The 23,189-nt window shown below is 29.8% G+C and overlaps 1 protein-coding gene across 1 annotated transcript in view; it reads right to left on the bottom strand.

Annotated features, from left to right (window-relative positions):
* Positions 1-23,189, bottom strand: part of LOC128391761 (hemicentin-2-like) — a 75,783-nt gene that overhangs the window by 50,719 nt on the left and 1,875 nt on the right. The window contains exons 2-4 of the mRNA XM_053351707.1: positions 19,625-20,077; positions 15,680-15,863; positions 12,922-13,055 (exon numbers count right to left, since the gene is read on the bottom strand). Of these exons, the coding sequence (XP_053207682.1) occupies positions 12,922-13,055; positions 15,680-15,863; positions 19,625-20,077 (771 nt within the window). The remainder of the gene's footprint in view (positions 1-12,921; positions 13,056-15,679; positions 15,864-19,624; positions 20,078-23,189) is intronic.

Genomic DNA, 23,189 nt, shown 5'->3' with positions numbered 1-23,189 from the left:
CATGGAGGGGATCATGAAGAAGATGGAAGATCATCAGCAACTTACCCCTGTAACTCTATCATGATTATATCGTTTCTCTCTCTCTCATTCTGATTACAATCTTACCTTTGGGTGGGTAAACAATAAGGATTTTGTCACCTAAATACTATAAGAGTTTGAAATTCAAAAGTATAGTCAGAAAAATAGGAATAATAATTGTAGTTCTTAAGAATTCATTCAAATTAATTACTTGTAACTCATAACAATCTAAAAAATCATCATCACCAGAGGGAAAAAGGATTAGATGATAATCAACTATAAAGATCTGTATGAAAGATACCTTAAGCCTCCATAATTTACTCGATATAACTGAGGTAAAATACCTGAGAGACCTTCAATAGAATCACTAAGAAAAAAACTAATCATTTTTGAGGGAAGAAAATGACAATTATTAAACTCGAAACAATTAGCAGAAAATGAAAAAGTTTCGAGTTTGTAGATAAACAAATGAAAACAATGTAATCAAATCGTGGAAAATTTTTAAGTTCAAAATTCATTAGATTGATGGAAAAAGGTGTGAAAAGTATCATCATCATTTACTCATAGAAAATAAAATGAATTCATTTTCATGATGGATCATTAACTTTTTCCACCTTCACTTGAATGAATTGTGAGCATTTCCTCTTACCCACCATCACCATCACCGTCACACCAATTCCTAAGCCAACCTTGTATCTCCATCACATTTACCTCACAAAACGATACCAATACAAATTATTCACTGATTATAAGATTAATTATCTTGATTGTAATGAATGTTGATTAACTTTTCCTCAATCATCATCATCATCATCATCAATTTATCTTCAACTTAAATCATTGTATTGAGACAACACAAATTAGGAAACAATCAATTCTGGTAACGGTTGACAGATTATTGATTATTATGATTACAATCTTCCTGTTAATTACTTTTACCTAAAACTATTTACGATTAACAACAATCAAAATGGTTACTAATCAAATTTGTAAAATTTTTTAACTCATTCACTCAAATTTATCAATCAAGAATGAAATCTAATTACATAAGTTGATTAAACTGTTAATATTAATATTTTTACTTGAAATGATAACATATTATAAACATTGGCAAGAAAAAGGGTTGATTGTTGTTGATTGTTGATTAAATTGTGACTTAAAGTTATGGTGAAAATTGGTTGACAATGAATGATAAATGAATTTAGACACACACAAATACAAATGATTAGGTTAACATAATCATGATAAATATATAATCAAATATTATTCAGCAAATTCTGATAAACTGTTAGTTATTCAGTGGTTTTATATACAACACACCATAAATATCTTGGTGAAAAGTTTTTAACCCAAATTGAAATGTCAAATAATGAATAATAATGATGATGGTGATGACGATAACCATGATAATATGTTTCTCAATTGAGAAATTTAGTTTTTTTTTCTTGGTGTGTGATGAAAACTTATGATAAATGAAAAATGATATATTAACATTCAGTTAAAGTTTTGACGTTTTGAGTAAGTTAAAAAATAGAAGAGAAATAAGGTAGAGAGAGAGAGAGAGAGAGAGAGAGAGAGCGGTGGATATAATAGGAAGTGGAAGTAAATCAGAATGAAAAAGTTTCCATGAAGAAAAAAACAATGCATGGAATAAAAAGTTTTCCCTGGTAAATATTAGGGTGATCAGGCGGTTTTTGACCTGACCCACAAGAAGTGGGTTCTGATGAATGAGAGTCGGTTTAAATGTTTCTCAGCATGTGTTTTCTATGTGAGACGAGTTTCGTGAACTTTTTTCAGTGTAGCCCGTTTCACGGGGATTTTCCGTGAATTTTTCGAACTCAGTGCCTGGGAAGGGTTAAGATGTTAGCGTTCTCAATTATTAATAAGGCCGATTATCGTCATGAAGTATATTTAGATCGAAAGAGCAGTATTGATTGTATAAATAAATGGGCAGAAAGTAATATTGACGACTCTGGATTAAAGGCCACTTTGCTCGAAACTTCGAATTGACGGAAAATCCCTAGGCTGGAATTGGGCGTGGCCTTTATATTATCCACATGACCTAATCTAAAATTAGTAACCTTAAAACTAACTACACATTCTAAGGTTTTGATACATAGGTAGAAATGTTGATCTATAGAACAAGTTCAGTAAAATCGAATCTTGAATGTCCTTCATTATGCTGAAAGTTCATTGGTACTCAAGGGTTCAGATTTGAAAATTGAAAAATTAAAAGTTAAAATAAAATTGGTAATATTGAAATTGCTATTCGATAAACTGGGTCCACATGAACAATAAATCACTACAAAATCATCGCGTTCATGGATTCTGAATAAGTCTCAGGCCAATTTAGCGACCATGCACGAAATTCGAGCACTTTTTCTATTCTTATGTGCTAAACACGTGCTTCATGAAAATTAAAATTTTTGAATCGATTATTTCAGAGTAATCTAATAAGTGGAAAATGAACATGGAATTCGATATAATCATCCATTTCATACTAGGTCAAAACCGCCTGATCACTAATATTACATTGAATTTTATATTATACGTGATCAACCATAGCTTCTTATATATATGAACCACCCTCATCATCTCTCTTTCTCTCTCAGGTTATCTGTGTATTCCCACCGTCATCATCACCACCACCACCGCCTTAATCCTCTTCCACCTTCTCAGTGTTATTGTATAACAAAAGTCTTATCCAAATATCCTCAAGCTGTTTGCTTACCTTAACTGATGAAAATAATATCAACATTTTATTAGCAAGAAAAAGTTTTAAGTGAATTTTTTTCCATGGTTCTTGGTGGTGAAAATTGATCAAATGGTTAAGAATTCTGGATTGAGGAAACTGTACCAATCTTTCCCATCTATTTATATCATGAAATCATTTCTCTTTGTCTCTTTGAAGATTATTCAGATTTAGATAAATATTGTTTTTTATTCACCCAACAGATTAAGTCTTACAAAATGCAAGATTAATTGTTTAGGTGATAATTAAGCTTCATGGTGATGGAAAAAGCTGAAAGATTGTGATGGATGAAAAATTCAGTTGAAGTTTAAAATTATCATTCCAAGTCATTTTAAAGTGCATACTAATGAGAGGTAACAACACAACATTAATCCATATTATTATCTCATTTGAGTCTAGTAGATAAAAGCTTCTGAAAACACCATGAAAAGCTGAGAGTATTTTCAGAACTTTATCTTTTTTTTATTCCTTTCATTTTCATCCTTTCAATCTGATATCAAATCTAATGATCAAAACAATTCATCATCAGGATATATAAGGAAACACAGGGTATCGAATATAAATAAATCAAATTGATCATTAATAAAGTGATTCCATGATGATGATGATGATGATGATAAATATGAGATTCCAAGAATTATCTCTCACTTTTCATGGAGAGGAGGATAAAGAGAGACAGAAAGAGAGACAGAAGGATTAGTTTTTATATGTAGCTATTAGTTCATGATGATAATCATGGGAGATAATGATGATTCTTGAAATAGTAATGATGGTGAATTTGACAATAACTATTAATGAACTTTTTACAATCATCATGATAACTTTTGATCATCATCATCATCATCATCAAGAAAGTTAATAATCACAGTATGAGGTAAGGTTATTGCAGTTTATACCATCATGATGGTCAACATGATGAATGTTTTTCATACTTTCTCTGATTCTATTGAGCATTTCAAATCGATTTGTTTTCCAAAGAATTTAATCAATTTATGATTCTGATAATTCAATATCATTTTGATTCTTAAATCTTTGGAAATATTTTAGATACTTTTTGTTTACTTTTCGGACATGAGTGGACATAAACAATTCTAAGAAGGTAATTGTTGTCACCTTGGCTTTTCATGGGTAAAGTTTCATTTCTTAATGAAATTCAGTGATTTTTTCACAGACTCCCTTATGTATACCCACTCTCTGTGCCCAGGGTGGGAGAAACAGTTACACATCTTGTTTGGATTGGCTATTGGTGCATGAACTTGTAAGTTTACAGGGTAAACAATGAAAGAGAGAGAGAGAGAGAGAGAGAGAGACCGACAAAGGAAAGATGCTGTGATGATAAATAAGCAAAGTCGCCGAGGAAGAAGATGAACTTATTAAGAAATGATGATAAAGATGATAAGAGTAAAAAAAGGAGCAACATCCAAAAGAAAGTGGGTGGAGAATTAAATGAATGGAAAAAGTTTACAATGAATTTCATCTTATCATCATGATGAAGATCATGAAAATAAAGATAATATAATGAATTTTTTGAATCTTTTGTTCAAAATTATGGGCAAAGTTAAAAAGAAACTGTTATAATGGTTGATGAAGATGAAGATGGAAATGAATGAGGCAAAAGGGAGGAAGATGATAAAGAAAGCAGACTGAATAAAGTTCATTTCAGGATGAAGATGTTGAAATAAATACACACACACACAAAATTCACCAAGAAAACTTAAATATCTAATATGAAGATGATGATGATGATAAACCCAATGTGAGGGAGTGAATAATATTGTACATGAATATAAATATGAATAAAAATGGTTCTTACAAGAATCGAGCTCAAGGCAAATGCTGAAGATTTTTTTTTCTGCCTCTTCCTGTTTCTGTGTTTGTCATCAATTGATGACTTACTATCATCATAATCGTCATCATAATATAAAAACTGTTACAAAAAGGAGGAGTGAGTGGGCGGGAGATGAGAGAGAAATTTTCTTTTCGAATTGAAAAGTTATTATATTATCTCATCATCATCATCATGATATTATCGCTGTTCATCAGAATTGTAACTGAATAAAATACTGTTACTATTTGGGTTCTTGAATAATGGTTTATATCAATTGTCATCCCCATTTGGGTGAGGTTATAACTTGATTATCAAATATTACTTTCCAATTCTTGGCATTATCATCATCATGATAATAGATGGATAATGTTTATCATTTCATTAGATGAATGGATTGTGACAAATTCAATGATGAGCAAGAACCAAAATGCTCATAAAAATTCAAGTTCATCTTTCCTAATATTGTTTTTCCATCTCAATCAAATTACTATTTTCAACTCTTTGCATTTGTCATGTTGCTTTTTTTCTCACTCATTAATTGACTTTCTTTCTTTAACTTCCTGTTGACATTCATCATGATAATGATTCACTCAGGATCAGAACTGAATCTTGTGAATGATTCCAATCATCAACACCCAAAATAAATCCAATGATTAATGATTGTCTTGCCTGTTTCCGTATCCTTTTGTTTGCGGATATAACGAAAAAAAAATAAGAAGTTCATCATTAAAGTTATCATGATATTTTCTTAAGACACTCAACTCGAAATTCATCATTAACTTTATCATGGTAATGATGATTTTCATTGATCTCTATTGTTTTCTCACTTCAATTGAAAAGTTTTTCATCAACATCCTTTTACTATTTTTTTCCCTTATATTTTTGATTCTTTACATGTGACTTTCTGAATCAATTCTGAACTCATAGTGTCTGTTTGATGGTTTCTAGAATTTAGGATTGGGAAGATAATAATGATTCAGGGTAAAATTCAGGGTAGAACATAAAGGAAACTGAATTTCAGACGGAAATTCAAGTGAAAACCTCAAGCTTGCGGCTTAATATTAGATCTCATGTTAACCCAGAAATGATTAAAATGAAATACATTTCAAATGCATTAGAAAATCAGAGAGAGAGAGAGAGAGAGAGAGAGATTCTATCTTCCTCTTTTCATCCTCTAGATGAAGATGAAGCATTAGCATCCATGAAGAATCAGAGCAAAGGGTGAAAAAAAATTTTTCTAAGAAAACGGAAGTTGATTGGTTTGGAACCATTTCCTTTTTCAGATAGAATCAGAACTTTCTTTTTCCTCTCCAAATAAAACAGAATAGGTTATAACCTTTTCAAGTTTACACATTTAATTCTTGTAGAAAACAACAATTAATTTAATTGCAATCAAGTTTATTACTCGAAAAGTTCCAATCAAAGAAAACTGTTCAAATTGTCACAAGTTGATTATTTACAATCACTAATCTACAAAATTAATATTGATCCAATCTATTAGAACAATTAAATCGATATGAAAATTTTGATTCAACTTTTCTTTCAGGTCGTTCATTAGAATTGATTGAAAGTCTATAATTTGATTAATCTTGGTCAAACTATGGAAAAAATTTACTAATCAATAACAATCAATGAAATGGGTTAGGAGTCAAAATGATGATCTAAACATGGAAATCAAATTTTCTCTGGTTAATTTTCAATCGATTGTGGTTAATGATCAATGATTAAGGATGAAGAAAAAAAATCAAATCGATCAAATTATTTGATCTATCAAATAATGTCACATAAATTGAATCAGTTTCATCATTAATCATAATATTATCCAATCTTCATGAATGATCATCATCATGATTCATTCTCAATTTAATATGTCTGTTACATTGGAACATGAATTTTTTTTTGTTTCTCATCTATTCTGTTTTCTTACCATGATACTTGTATATTTTCAGAAAACTTTCAGAATATGGTGATCATCATAAGATATGAATAAGACTCAACTTTTATCTTCATCATTATCTTTATCATCTCGACGACTATTAGATTAAAGTTGTTGCTATGTAATTATTATCAAATTATTAACAATAATTATTATACAACGTTACGAAAACATATCGTTCGTTGACATGAACATGATAATATTAATGATTCTGGTGGTGGGAGTGGGAAGTCAAGAGCAGAGCAGAGAGAGAGAGAGAGAGAGAGAGAGAGAGCAAAGTGTAATTAGTTGGATGATAAATGTTAATTCATTTGATGATGAACATGTTTAATTATTTATCTAGTGAGAGGATTTTAGGATTAGGAAAAGTTTCATCATTATAATGAGATAGAAATGAATTGATGATAACTCAAGTTTTATTAAGTTTGAATTCAATTTTTCAAAATTATCTCAATCTCATATTTTCCTTCAATCCAATCATCATTGATTGTGATGAAATGAGCTTAGAATTTATTGAAAAAAAAGTTAATAATCTTCATCAAGGATGCAAAATGATGAGAATGATAAAGCATGATGAAATTGGAAAAGTCAAGTATCGTGATGATAAAAAGATGAGTAAGGAATAAAAAAGATATCTAATAAACTAGTAAGATATTAGATGTTATCGAATCGATTCATCATGTTTTTTCGGATCAAATTGAGAGAGAGAAAGAAAATCTCTTCTTTTGAGCATCTTCATCTCTCTCATTATCATCCTGCTTTTACCTAATTTAAGGCAATACATTGCAGCACTCATGTCGATATTGCGTCTAACTGAATCTATGGTCAGAATAAAATGAGATGGAAAATTAGAGAAGATGAAAAATCTCTGATATCATTACCTTGGATCTAAATTCAAGAGAAAATGTAGAGAGGGAATAGATGAAGATGAAGATGAGGATAAGAATACAATCAGCTTATTCAATTCTCTTGAAGAACAGAAGAAGAAGAAAAATATCTTCCATCATGATGATGGCGAAAAGTATATTGATAGATTTTGTAGTAATATTTTATTCTCAGGATATTTATTATTATTTTTTTCCTTTTCTCTATCAAACATCTTGGTTTAAATTGATATTGATGTGATTCTGATGCAAAGAGAAGGATGAAAATCGTGCCTTTCACAGGGAACATGATGAATTCTGGAAATCAACCAGCCAGATAGAAGATATTATATTATTACCATGATTAAGGTACATATTCTGTACGTTATCATCACGCTTTCAGCATTCAGTAAGTTAATAATTTAAAATTTTAGGATAAAAAGAAAAAGAGAAAAAAAAGATAATAATAATCATCTTTATCTTCATCATCATGGCTTCATGATAGATTTTCAATTCTGGAAATGAAAATTGAAGGCTCAGGAAGTTAAAATGAAGAGACAGGAGAAATAATATCAATTGTAAACGATAAAGATTGAATAAGTTTCCATCATTATCTACATTGCATGACATTGAATAATCAGTAGGAAATTTCATTCAGACAGGAAAATTTTAATTTCTTACAAAGAAAGTTCATCAGGTTTCATTCATCATGAAAATCTTTCACCTTCTCATCATGATAATCTAAGTTTACTGTCATCATTTGTTAGCTTGTCATCTAGCACATCAATAGATCAGGTTACATGTGAATGAAAAGTTCCCTTCTTATATTTACATTGGTATTGGATTAAAATCTTAATCCATCTCACTTTTAGTTCTGTATCATTTAGAGATTAACTTACAAGTTTTAAGTTTATCTTCTTATTAAATATATATTAATACCCTCTTACTTTGTCTTCCTTGTCTTCTCAATTTATCTTCATCTGATAGTTTCTATTTTATATAAATCATAATAATTCATGTTCCCTGTCAAAATATATTCTCTTTTATCAAAAAACCTCATCGAACTGTTCAAAAATTCATGATAATTGTTCTTGTAACTTGACAAATTATCAATCATCTGAATCTTGACCCAGTTAAATGGCAAGAGATCAGCAAGTATAAACATTACCAGTTCTCTGGTCGATTGATACTTATCATCGAGTCAAACAAGTTCGAGGAAAAGATAAAGTTTTAGTTTCGAATCTTGTTTTTATGTATTTGATAACAAAGAAAAACGAAACAAAGTTCTATGAATAATCAAAGTTCTCCTAATATTTTAGAGTTTTATCATGTTTTTCACATTAAATTCTAATTTCAATGTTTCGTCACAATTTTCTGAATTTCATGTCACAGTTTTAGTGACACTTTAACAACACTTTTCCATTCAATTTTTGTGATGGAACTTTTTTTCTCTCTATCACTTCAACTTCCTTGTTTGGTAGCACTTGAAATGCAACTATTACCATGTTATCATTTCCATGATTCTGTCTGAATGTTCATGCATGAGATGCTAGTTGGAAAAAAAGTTCTATCACTTTGATCAGAACTTTGAAGGCTGAAGGTGAGTTTAGGAAGGACAAGAGAGAAGAATTTTTTTTACCTCGACTAACGAAGTTGAAATTCATGTGAAAAAGGATTCATCCAGATAAATAGAAACATGAGATTCCCATGGTAACCAGAATATTCTCAACTGATAATGTATGATAATGATGATGAGGATGATGAACAAATAGATTAGTTAAATAGTTACATTAAATGAAAGAGAAACAAAAATAGTAACAATCAGCATCATAGAATGAGCAATTTATTAATAATAACTAGAGAAATTGATATAACACTAGAATCTGAATGAATAACTATCATGAACTTTCAGGTAGACATGTAAATTTAGTTACATATTCATGAAGCAAAAGTAGTTGATACTTTTACCAAGAAAATGGTTGAAAAATATCAAAAGGCAAAAAGGATTAGAGATAAAAATTGTTATAATATTATTTTATCATGAAAGTTACCGGGGACATTTTCATGAAGATTGGAGATAAAAGTTTTCAAATGAATTGTAATATCAGATGAGAGTCTAATATCATATTCAAGATTAAGCCATCAGGGTGAGATAAATACACAAAGGTAATCATTTGAAATGAATAAATGAAAAAACTTTAGAAAAAGTTAAAAGTGAATATCAACCCAACGGTCCCGCTGAATTGACGAGGTTAGAAACGTGATAGGGAGGATGAAGATAATGATGATCATGGTGCATGGTGATAGAGAGAGAAACGATAGGAAAAAAGTTCTGAATTTCAGATAAACATTACATGAGACAGGGGAAGGTGGTTCTTTACGTTAACCCACTGAACCGAGCAATTGGTTTTACCCAGAAAAAAAGAGGAGAGAGGAAAACAAAACTATCGATTAATTTACTCAGCCTTTTCCCTTGAGGCGTAAAGGCAATTTACAATGTCGATCGATGAGAGAGTTGAGGGAGTCAAAGAAAAATCTCTCACTCTTTCTCTCCTTTTCTCTTTAAACATATTTCTCTTCTCATCCCTTATCCTCAACTCCATCATCATATTCAAAAGTTTAATAAATACTCAAACGAATCAATCAAAAATAATGAAAATCATCAAGCTCAGGGAGAGAAAGTGAGAAAGATTAAAGAAAAAGATTGACAGGATTAACTTAATCAATAGTTAAATCTGATGAACTTATAACCTGATCTTGTTAATATTACTATTAAATCATAATGAATGCTCGGGATGGTGAAAAGTTTCAAAGTGTTATTATTTTCTAGTGAAAATTTAATGATAACTAATTGCATTTTCATTAAAATTTCAACTGAATATCAAATTAAATGAAATCAATTATAATTGCATTTAGAATTTCAATCCAATGTGTACAATAAGTAATACATGCATAAAAAAATTAAGATTCATGAGGTTGAAATGTTTAAAATTTGAAGAGCCGGGAAATGCTTCAAGCAAATGCAAATATTAATATTTATACGATTGAATATCAATGCATAGTTATTGTTGAGCAAGAAAGTGAAACATGTAAAAAAATATTTTGTAATCGATACAATTGTAACAATTAAAGAAATCGGTTCAATGGATTGAGATTTAAATAAATGGGTTAAATTGTCGACAATTCAATTGAATAAAAGTGAATAGAAAATGTGACTTTGATAAACGTAAATATCATTATTCATATTAAATAAGGATCAATGTTGATATTGATCAATGTGTTGATTGAATTGTATTCAAATGTTTATCCTCATCGGTTTATCATCCTTCCCATTTCTCACTTATCTTCATTGTTTACTCTCTCTCTCTCTCTCTCTCTCTCTCTCTCTGTCTCTCTCATCTTCTTGCACAACTCTTTCAGCCTCTAATCCTTATTCTTGGGGATGGATTAATACTGATTCCAGTGAAAGGATTAGATAAAGATTATCATCATCAAGGATTAAATTGCTTCTTCTTGTATAAGAGTAACTCTCTCTCTCTCTTTTCATTGTTATCATCTCTTTGTCAGTGAATTGATATTTTCTTGTTAGTTGATTAAAATTACAATTAAAAACTAATCCATATTAGTTGAATATTGATTAGCGGATATTATTAATACGACGATTTAGATTAATATTGTAATTATTGTAATATCTGTTTTATGTTAAACTGTTACTCGGGATTTTACAATTTGTTAACAATTTAATTGAGATGATGAATCATCAAAGTAATTAAATTATTATCATTAGTTAATAATGATTGATATTGATAATAATATTGGTTAATTGATTGGTTTATACTTAATTGAGTTTAATGATTCAACTGATTAGATATCAAAAAAAAAGTTCAAGGGAATCAGCAATTTAGATTAGTTCGTAATGATAATTAATGTGTTTGGTAACAATTTAATTTAATTTAATGATTAATCTATTGGATTTAATAAGAATTGAAATTGAAATGTTTTTCTTCTGATTAAATTGAATCATCATTAAATAACAATTAGTGATAACAATTAATTTACAACAAGAAAACCAAGTGTGTGTGTGTATATAACAGTTTAAATTGTTCATCATTAGTTTTAATCATAATTACAGTTGAATATGAATAGTTAATCATTTCTTTTTTTTTCATCGCAAATATTTTTAAATAATATTAAAATTCTGAATTTATATCATGATTATAGTGGTAACTCAGTTTAAATCAATATTCAAATTGTTTCTATTGTGACATAATTTACTTAATACGGTTTCTCACTCAATTCAATTCATTTAAATAAGAGGTGGTGGTGGGTAAGAGGAGGAAAGTGTTGGTGGAGGAGGAGAAGGAGAGAGAGAGAGAGAGAGTGGAAAGGGCACAATGATGACAGAAAAAAGATGATAGACTTAGAAGACAATGAGAGAGTAGAAAAAAATTCAAAGCCAATTAGAAGAATGAAAATTTATGTGAATAAAGGATGAGGATGGAAAAAGATTTACTCGAATTAGAACTTTTTTCGCTCATTCGAAAACACTCCCGTATCTCTCTCTCTCTCTCTCTCTCTCTCTCTCTCTCTCTCTCTCGAAAGTTTTTTCCACCATGAAACAAAAGGATCAAGACGATGATGATGATACCCTTTCTTTTGCCTCTCTTACTAAAGTCCTTTCAATCTGATTAGTCTTTTTCCAACTTCGATTCAATATCGATATAATCTAGTGACTGAATACATATTAGTTTACATGGGGAAATAGAAAAAAAAGTTCTAATACAATTCGAATTCAGCTAGATTAAGATGAGAGTACGATTAGGTGTCTAGGGTGAGAATTAGTAGTTTTTTTCTTCTTCTTGTTCTTCCTGATGAAGATACAGATTAATGAAGAGACGAAGAGTATAAAAAAAAGATTCACTAAGTTACCTTTATAATCTTAATCACGATTATTATTATTTTCATTAAGATCCAAGCGATTTAAATTCAATCCCTACAGGGAGATAGAGGTAAACTAATGACTAGAGATTTATCCTTTTAATAGTTTGATTAACAGTTGATTGTGAACATGATTTACAACAACAATAACAGTGACAATTCAATTGGCCCCATGTTCATTTTCAAATTCAATTCAGTTGGTATCATGTAATGAATTGAGGATTAAGACTTATCATTAAGGATAGATTAACAATTCAATCATATCAATCAAAACTTATACTCATACTAAACAACAAGAGACAATGAGATGACAAATATCATGAATAAAATTGAGATAACCAATTGATTGAAATCAGAATGATAATAAGATGAAGTCTTTGTCATGTAAATTACATGGAAAGAGTTTGTTGTTAACATTATTACAAGAAAATAATATTTACCTTTGAATCTTAAATTACGTGAGTGTTTATAAGTAGATTGATATTGTACGAAAATAATAATATCAGAGTAATAACAATGTTCATGATTGTTTCATGGAGATAATGATGAAATAAAAGAAGGAGAAAAAAAAATTTGATCTACTTACATAATACCTGTAACATGGTCATTTCAATAAGAGGGACTTCATTGTGTTCCTTGAGGATTTGATTGGTTCCTTTGCAGAAAAATTCACCATTATGATCATAACGTGATGCAATGAATACAAGTTTACTCCATGTTCTTGAAATTATGAGAGAGAGATGTTCATCGCCATGGAAAAGGTTATCATGTTCATCAGCAGAATCAGAATTCAGGGATGATTCAGGTTCCATTACAGGTGAGTTCAAGTTCATCATCAAGGTTGATCATTTTACCAATCGAAGTCCAAAGTGTTCACAATTTTATTTGGTAATTTTGTCCATAAAAAGTTCATATTAATAGAGGAAAAGAATCAGAAAAATAAAAATCAATATCGATGAAAAATTCATCTACTTTACATGGAAATATTCAGGGTGGACTATGGTCAATTTCAAATTTCACCGGTGACTTTAATTATTATCACTTTAGGGTGAATATAATTTAGTTAATAATTGATCAGGGAGAGCGGATGAGTTCATGTTAATTGCAATGGAAACATTGAATTGTAATTAACTTTAATCATTTTCTTCATCAAATTAATCATATCAAATTGTTGTAATACTTGAGTTGGTATTTTTTTTACCAACAATCATTGATTAAGAACCTGTAATATGCAACTGAATTATAATTAAATAGTCAACTAACAATTAACTGAATCATAGAGAAACTTTTTTATCATTTTAAATACGATTACATGATTTATCCACATGAAAGATTATGATAATTGTTGTCTAATAATCATGTTAATTGTGGTAAATTGAGAAAGTCATTAGGTTGATTGTTGCAACTCACAGGGAAAAATATAAACCTATGCAATTGAGTATCAACACAATTAAAGTTCAATTAGCTGATAATTAAATGAAATTATCGTTTCGATTTAGTGAAAAGGTTGAAATTGAATTGAAAAGAGGAGAAAGTGAATGTGAAAGTTTCTCATTTAGAACTCGAAAAAAAAAGTTGAATCGATTCGAAAAATGAACAAAAAGAAATGAACAAGTTCATTTTCCATCATATCGATTATTTTGATTCCTCATTGAATATTAAATTCTCAGTTAATAATAAGATACATGATGATGATGATGGAGGTAATATAATCTACAAGAGAGAATGTGTAAACATGATGATTTCCATTGATCTTAAATAAATGTAAATGAAGGTGTTTATATTACCCATGGAGGGAAAATTTTCCTTTTCATAATATACAATTCATTACAATGGAAGATGAAGATTAGCAGGAATTCATTGAATTCCATGGGCGGAAAAAGAATAAGAAGAAAAAAGAGAACAATTTTTCCTTCATCATGATGATGTTGACGACGAGTATTAGTGAGCAAATATTTGTCACACTCTGAGTCTTTTCCCTCCCACTCATCCTCATCATCGACAACACCATCATTATCATCATAATGACAAGTATCTTGAGAATCTCTTTTCTGTCTGAACTTTTTTTTTCATTTCTCATCTTGTTCTCGCCTTTGACTGAAAACTTTTTCTTATCTATTCATCATTCAGTCAGTTTGTTTACATGCAAGTCAATGAAGTGTCAAACTGTTTTCATCATCATCTTTCATCCTTATCTCCATCCTCATCTTCATATCTTCCATGTGTCTCTCCCTCTACCTCTTTGTTTTAAAGGTTTGGCAAAGAGTTGAAACACCAATGACAATTACTGAACTATTTTCGTGCTCATATTCATGATTTTCCCTGATAATGATTCCCTGTAAATTGAAATGGTAAAAGTGACAAATAAAATTAATTAACTGTTAACATAATAATTGTCTTATTGTATTAATTAGTTAGAAGATTATAATTAGCATTCTAATTATCTTATTCAACTGTATGGGTCAAAAGTTTTAGCTTAAAGTTTTCAAGAGTTACTATTATTATGATTATTTCAATTGATACGATTCATTTATAATCAGATTGTATATTCATCTTCAACTTTATATTGACTGAATTGTTAACATTTTGTTCAATATTCATGGATCATCATGATGATTTTGATGATGATAACCCTGTTAATATAACTGTAAACTTGACAGATAAAAGCATATAAATAGTGATAAACAATATATCTTTTATTTTATTTTTACTCTTTGGATGATAAATGCTGTTATCATCATGATGAATTCAATTCAATTTCACAAGTAGGTAAGGATCAGATTTTTAAAAGGAAAATTTCAACATGTTGATGATGAAAATCAACTGAATGAACAAAAGTATCATAAGAAAGTTAATACAATTGCTTTCACTTTGATTACCTTTCCCACCTTGGAACTGATTTCTCATTTTATTTTCAGTAAAGATGAACTTTCTAGTCTCTCTCTCTCTCTCTCTCTCTTCTCTCTCTCCTTCTCATTCTGATAAACTGAATCATTTGATAGCATGAAAACTTCATGAAATATTTCAGAGTTTAAGTTACTTCAAAGGTATGATATTGAGATTGAGATAAAAGTAGAAAAAAATATCATTCAATGAGAACGTTATAATGCTAGTAGTAGTAAAAGATTGAAATCTTTTTCCATCATGGTAAATATGAGTTTCATTTTAAATTATTTCACAGAACTGAAAAATCTCATTCCACTTGAAACTCAATATTATTATCTCAATTTTTGAATAAATCCAATTTTATCCCTTCTAACAGATGATCAACAAATACTCTGAATATTACATGTTAAATTTACTCTAATGCAACAAAAAAAGTGAAATTGCAAGTTTCTTTTTACCTGTAAGTCCCATCGGATGATAATTCTGTTGATGATGGTGGATGGTTAGAGACAACTTCTGATCGGTTAAACCAAACTATTGACGCTGGAGGTCGAGCTCCATCAACGGTACATGTCAATGAAACCATTTCGCCAGAAACAACAGGAGCTTTGGGCCGTCGCAATTTCAATGATAAGGGTTTAACTGAGAAAGAAAAAGATAATTACATGATGATTAGAATGAGAAATCAAGACTAGAGAAAAGCGTGAAAGTGAGAAAAGAGAGATAGAGAGCCAAAGAAATAGGAAGAGGAAAAGTAGAAAAACGAAAGTGGAAAATAATAGAAAATGAATAAAGAACATGTTGAAATGATCATGAAGTGGAGAGGGAAAAGAAAGAAACCAAGAGAGAGAGGAAAAGTAATAAGAAGGAAGTAAAATTAGATTTATCTTTAAGAAGAGAGGAGATTTAGTATTGCTCTTTATCCATCTCATTCTTATAAGGATAATTTATTCTTATCATCTCTCCAACTCCACCCTTTTTATTTTCTTTCTCTGGCCAATTCAATTGACCAATGCTAAGGTCAGTGTTTCATATCTAAAGAGATGAGAAAGATCAAGAAAAAGCCTTAAAGGAAAGAAATTTATATATAAATAAGAAAGAAATTGAGAAAAGAAAATTCCTAACGATAATAATCACCTAAGAAAATCATTCTATCATTCTTATGTTTATCTCTTTTTTCTTCCATTCGAAATTCAATTCACAATTTTACCTTGACAACTTTCGTCTTTTCTAACCACAAAAAGTTGTCATCTTATTGTTTTTATCTTCTTTATCCATTAGTTAACCAATTCTAAGCTCTAACGATTGACCATTGGTTGTTTGATTACGCAAATTATTCACATCATTTCATTTAACCTTCAGTCCACACCCTTCAGTGTGATTCATTGATGAAAATAATTGAAACATAGCAATTCAATTGATAAAATAAATTCTCAGGCTAATAAATATCACGATAATAACATGAAACAAATTCAATGGTATTCAAAGTATTTGCAATAGATTGAGAGAGAGAGAGAGAGAGAGAGAATAACAAATTGTTAACCATGCAAAAAATGAGTTTCCACTCAGAACTTTGCGGATTAGAATAGGGAAAAAATCGAGCATGAAATGGAAAAGAGCAAGAGAAGTTTGGAAATTTATTTCCATAGGAAATTTATCCCTCCTTAAATTAGACTATAATTGTAATCGTATCATAACCATAAGATACAATAGATTTGATTGTTGATGATGATAACAATAATTAATGAGTAACAATGCATAAGATGATTGATTACAATTGATTAGCTGTAATTTAGCTGATGATGAGGATGAGGGAAACAAAATTATGCACAACAATCACAATTGTCATCATTAAATAACATTCAGTTGATATTAATTTGCTTCTAGAAGCTAATTCAAGGTAAATTGTAATTCCCTTTCTCTCTCTTTCTCATTACACTAATCACTTTTGATTAATGTGAATTCATTTGGTGTTTTTTTTACTCATACTCATCATCTTATTGCATATACACTGATGGTTTATCGGTGTATCATTTTTATTGTTACATTTTTCCCTCATCATCTGTTAGCTTTTCAGTTGACTTCATTTCATCATTTTCTTCAGATTCAAGCATGCAAAAAGTTGATGCAATGAACAGCAAGTTGCCCTTTGGATGGAATTGGGCTTAAATCAGGAGAAAAGACAAAAAAGCAAATGCAACATCGAAAATGCTACAAAAATAAATCACTCACTTCAATTAACTTGATCATCAAAAATGGTAAATCGAATTGTGAAAATGTATCTAATCCATCATTCGTGTAAGGTCTCATTATATTAATAATATGACAATCTTTTTGCTCTCTCGCTCTCCTTTTCATCCTCATCATCTTCTCTTTCTCTTCCCTCATTCTCCCTTCACCTTCTTTTTGCACCCAGAAATTTCATCATCTTATCTTCATCCTCATCATTATCTTCTTTTTGTTTGATTTTCTCTTCCATTTCTCTAATCATAATAATTTTCTTCTTCATCATCTCTTCCAATTACTCAAGTTATCTCTTTCTCTCTGTCTCTTCACTCCATTTTCAATCTCATCTTCACCCTAATCTCCATCTCCATATCCATCTCTCTCTCTCTCTCTCTCTCTCTCTCTCTCTCTCTCTCTCTCTCTCTCTCTCCCTCTATCATCTTCTACAATCACGCTTCTTCATTTTGTTGATTGATTTCAATTCTCATCTAACATTTCAATCACTTGGATGCATGTTTAATATATTAATAACATTAGAACTCTTAATATGATATGATATGTGTATCGAGAGTTGTTGTTTTTTTCAACCTCTCTAATCATGTAACTTTGTTATTATTTTTTTACTTTTTTCTTCATAATTTCATATCTAATACCTTGTTTTTTTTTCAACCTTCAGTATCCATAGTTTGGATGCTAGTACACACACATACAATCATTAGGATGATGATTATTATCAATGAAGTTTTTGCAAAGTTGCGTGTTGGAGTTAATCATTAGCGAAAGCTTTAGCTATCACTACATGTATCTCTGTATATCTTTTATGTACCAAGAGAGAGAGAGAAAGTTAAACACACAGAGAGAAAACTTTTTTCCTTGTATCTCATTTGATCATGAAGCCAATTCTAGTGTTAATAGATGTTATTATTTTTTATCAACTTGTCTTGCTCGATATTCTGATAGATTCCTCATGTAAGGTTAACTCAGTTGGATCTTTTAAATCACGAATTGGAAATTCAAAGGAAATCACATTTCCTATTGATTGTAATCATTATATGAATTAAAAGGAAGGTCAAAGTTGTATTACAATATCTTATTTCATGATAGTAATAGGAAAGGTCAAGAGATGACCAAAGTCAATCTCTTATACAAAATTTGCCCTTCAAACTTGAATGTCTCAACTATGATACAATATTTTAATCAATTATTAATATAAGCAATTAGATTGTTTATTGTGTTGTAATAAAGAGTAATAAAAAAACAAACTCTAAATGTATTTAGATTAACTCGTTAATTTTGTTTCATCTTTCAGCACGAACTGAAAAACTAATTCAAATACACAAAGATTCATATTTTTGTTATTACTGTTACATTACAATTGTAATCATTATCCTTGATTGTTGTGTGGAGATTTTAGATTGAAAATAATGATCATGATGAGGATGAAGGAGATGATAAGCCAAAAAGTTTAATAATAATACAATGTAGATTTAATGAAAGGCTCAATGAACAGCAATCAACTCTGTGTACAGATTGTTGATAATGTTCAGTTGAAAATGAATTCATTCATCTTGTTAAGGTTTAGACTTTTTTGTCAATTATCATCATCATCATTGTATTGTAACCTTTTCCATTCAATTATGATGATAAAAGAGAAAGAGAAAGAGAAAGAGAGAGAAGTTCTAATATTATTTCTGTATAAATGTAACACCCAACTGTGGATTGTAACTGTCAATCAGAAGCTCAATCAACCTAGAAAATTATGAAAAAAAAAGTTACATTCACATTTACACTCATGGAGAGACACCAGTTAAATAGATCAGGATTTAACATCTATTATCAATGCTCATTGTGCTTAATGAATATTATTGATAATCGATTGTATCGATAGATATATTCTTTACACCGTTTTGACAACAATAACATAGTGGGAGGGTGGAAGATGAGGATGAGAGTTCGTGAGCGTATATACCGAAAGAATTGGGGAGGAAAATTGATAAAGATAGAGAATAAGTTATTATATTTGACAGACTGGGAGTGAAAATGATGGGAGGGGAAGTGGTTATTGGAGAGAGAGAGAGATAATGATAAGAAAGATAAACAGAATAAAAATAAAGATCAAGTGAAAAGAAAGGGAGATTATGTATTTTTTTTTTCGATTCTTTGGTGTTTTGACTTACCATGAATTTCCAGTGAAATCCATTTGGTTAACGGAACTTTGGTCGCATTATTCCAAACCCTACAGCCCAATTTGACACCGACATCATTTCGAGTGACAACTAGACGAATGGTTGAGGTTACACTCGGCCCTGTTTCCCGATTGAATAGGTTGACCTTTGATCGAAGTGGTCGTGATCCATTGAACCATTTTACCTCTGGAATGGGTCGACCTCCTGTTGTTGAACATTCAAGGGTCACAGTTGAACTTTCAGCAAAAGGGCCAACTTGATACACTATTGGTGTTGATTCTTGACCTTCACTCCAATCACTTGTTTCACTCTTCTCATTAATCACATGGGCATTTGTTGTCCCTGAATTATCACCATGAAGATTATCACTTGATTCTGTTTTCAACAGTAACTTTGATTCCAATGGTTCACCATTAATCCTAATCACAGGTTCCCCTGGTTTAACTGTTGTAAAAGTTGAATCATTAACAAACAATTAGTACCTGATTCTTATTGTAATAACAATTAAGTAGTTCATGCAAGAAAAAAATTCAACTCAATTCAATTCAATTCAGATCAAAATGAACAATTTAATATTAATTTTTTGCTTCATCTACCATGAACATTAGATTGACAATCAGATTAAACATTTGATTAAGCAAATTAATTTAATTTACTTTACTTTCAATTTATAATTAAATTTCAATTGCAAAGAGCTTGAATTTTAATTAGTGAACCTTAATTGCTCATGTTGTATAAGTCAATTGGTTTTAAATTCATTATTAATTAGCATAATAGTTAATTGTAAACAATCAATCAGCTGACAAAGTTTGTCAGTTTTTTTTTCGTAAAAAAAAGTTCAAAATGTTTTATTATCAACTTGAAATGTTTATATTTTTTCTTGTAAAATGATTAATGATTACTGTTGATTACAATTAACTATGGTTAAGATTTCAACATAATCAGATGATAATTTGTTAACTGTCATCAATGTTTCATTCATTGATTAAGTTAATTCAGTTTCATATATTCATTATTCAAAGTCAATTATTATTTAGTTTGTTTATTTTCAGGCAACACAAGGAAACTAAATCAAAGTTTGTTTATATTAAAAGTAATTATCATGATTGATTTTAGTTTACTGGTCACAATTAGTAAATCATAATGAGAATTGATTATCATAATAGTAGCACACAATCAATAACAATATAAAATTGTCCAAATCAAAATAATTTCAATCTCACGCTAATCATAAAGGTAATTCCCATTATATAAGGGTAATAATCTAATCATAGTTGCTATTAAGGATCACGATTGTTTATCATCATCATGATAAACATTATCATCTTTAGGATAATTGGGATTGTCTTCTAACACCGAAAAGTTGTTTCTCTGAAACAGGAACCAGAAACAAACAATTTCCATGTCAATCAATATGTCTATTGGATTCTTGTGGTAAAAGGCTTTAACCTTTCCAAAGAGATGATATTACCACAATTACCAGAATCTTAATCTTGTCATCATCATCATCTTCCTCTCTCATTTCTCTTGCATTGTCTACTGAGGATGGAACGAAAATTTTCCTCATCCTTTGTTTTCCTTTTCCATCCTCATCCTCATCATCTCATCTTCCTCACTTAGCTTGTAACAATCTCTCATTAACTTATGAAAAGAGATAAAGATTAAAGATGAAAACTCTCTCTCACTCTCACTCTCTCATCTTCCCCTAGTCATCAATTAGAGGTTAATATTAGATGTGTTATCCATACACCTTAAACTTTCATCATGTTCATTTCAATTTCTTTCAGCTGTTTACCCTGAAAAAGGAAATGGAAATGAGGAAAAAAAAAACTCCAAGAAAAAGGATTACAACCAATTCTCAAACTTTTCCTCATCTTATTTATTCACCTTGATTTTCGTGCCTTGAATAATCAATTAACCTTAACAATCGTGAATTCAAAGTAACTAATCAATATTATTATTACTACGAAAAGGTATATTTTCAAAACCAATTTTTCACAATTAACTTTGTTCATCCATTTATAAGGTTGAGGTGGAAACTAATCAACCAAATTAATCATGTTTCCCTAAACATATATGGATTAAATAACATTCAGCGTGTGATTAAGATAATTAGTGTTAGTTAATAAATAATAATCAATTTGTGAGTAAAAAGAAAATAATATCAATAGTAATTCGAGGATTATTTAGGATACAAATTCTAAATGGATATTATAGACTAACTGAATTTCATAATCGTGTCTCATTGTGATTATCATCATTTGTCTTCTTCAAATGAGAATTAAAAAAAATGCATTACATCAGCTTCTTCATCTTTAGCATCCTCATCATCATCATGTTTCTCTCCTCTTGTTCATCATGATACATCAAGTTATTATTATTATGAAGTACACACACTTATCATTGTCATGGAAAATGTTTCTATTGAATTTACTAGTAACATTGAAGTAAAAAAATTCAACTTAAGGCAAAAGAATAGTAAATGAAAGTTATGTTAATAGTAATCAGTAGTCACACTTCAATCTAATTCACCATTGACTGTTGACACTATTTCCTGTTGGTTTTTGGATTCCATTGGAAAGAAAAATGTTCTAATTGTCAACTCGAGCCGACGACACTTACGATGATTGTTGGAAAACAAAAGTAAAAGCAAAAACTTTCAGCTAATCCAAAGTCAAGTAGAAATGTAATTATAATTGTAATTGTGCTAATTAACTTTGTGTTGGCATTTTCAGTGATATGAAGAAGAAAAAAAAATCAAAGTTATTGTATCATATAAATTTCATGGATGTACAATAGAGTTCAGTTAATTGTGCTGTTGATTAAGGTTGGGAACATTTATATTTACTGGCAATTGATAGTTAGTTTAATGAGGAAATTAGGAAATTGAAGAGGACCCGAAAAAAAAACAACAACAACAAATAACGACAACAGGGATTGACACAAAGGATCACTTTTGTTATATCCGTTTGTCAATAGGATGAGAGGATGAGGATGAGGATGATGATGAGACAGAGACCCAAAGAGATGAGGATGATATTTGAAAAACTTGTAAAACTTTCAATTGTGAGCCAAGTTTTTTAGCCTCGACTTTCCAATTGAAGCTCAAAATGAATACTCCTTGTTTGTTGTTGTTGTTTTTTCATTCATTTAGATGATGAGGATGATGATGATGATGATGATGATGAGAATGGTACATGATATTATTATGCAAAGAAGATGATCATCATCTTCATCCTAATTTCTTTTAAGATGATGATACATCTTCGGCTCTTATTTCATCTTCATCTTCTTTCAGCTTCAACTAGAAACCTCATCTTTAATCATCATGAACACTTATGAACATTGAGTCTCAATTACAATAATCTTGTCTTCATGAATATAAAACAATCTTGTAAACTATTTTTTCCTCTTGCTTTTCATACTAAATTGCAATCTAATCATTTCAATTGCAAATGATTATCATCATTCATCAACATAAATAAGATGATTAACTTAATTCACTTTTCATGATGGCGATGAGTAACAACTAATCAGATATTGGATAAGTTTTCAA

This window comes from Panonychus citri, unplaced genomic scaffold (assembly GCF_014898815.1).
Source record: "Panonychus citri isolate SS breed McGregor unplaced genomic scaffold, ASM1489881v1 Contig00135, whole genome shotgun sequence".
Taxonomy (NCBI): Eukaryota; Metazoa; Arthropoda; class Arachnida; order Trombidiformes; family Tetranychidae; genus Panonychus; species Panonychus citri.
Note: the sequence above shows the minus strand (reverse complement) of the source record. Positions and strands in the feature narration are given on the sequence as shown.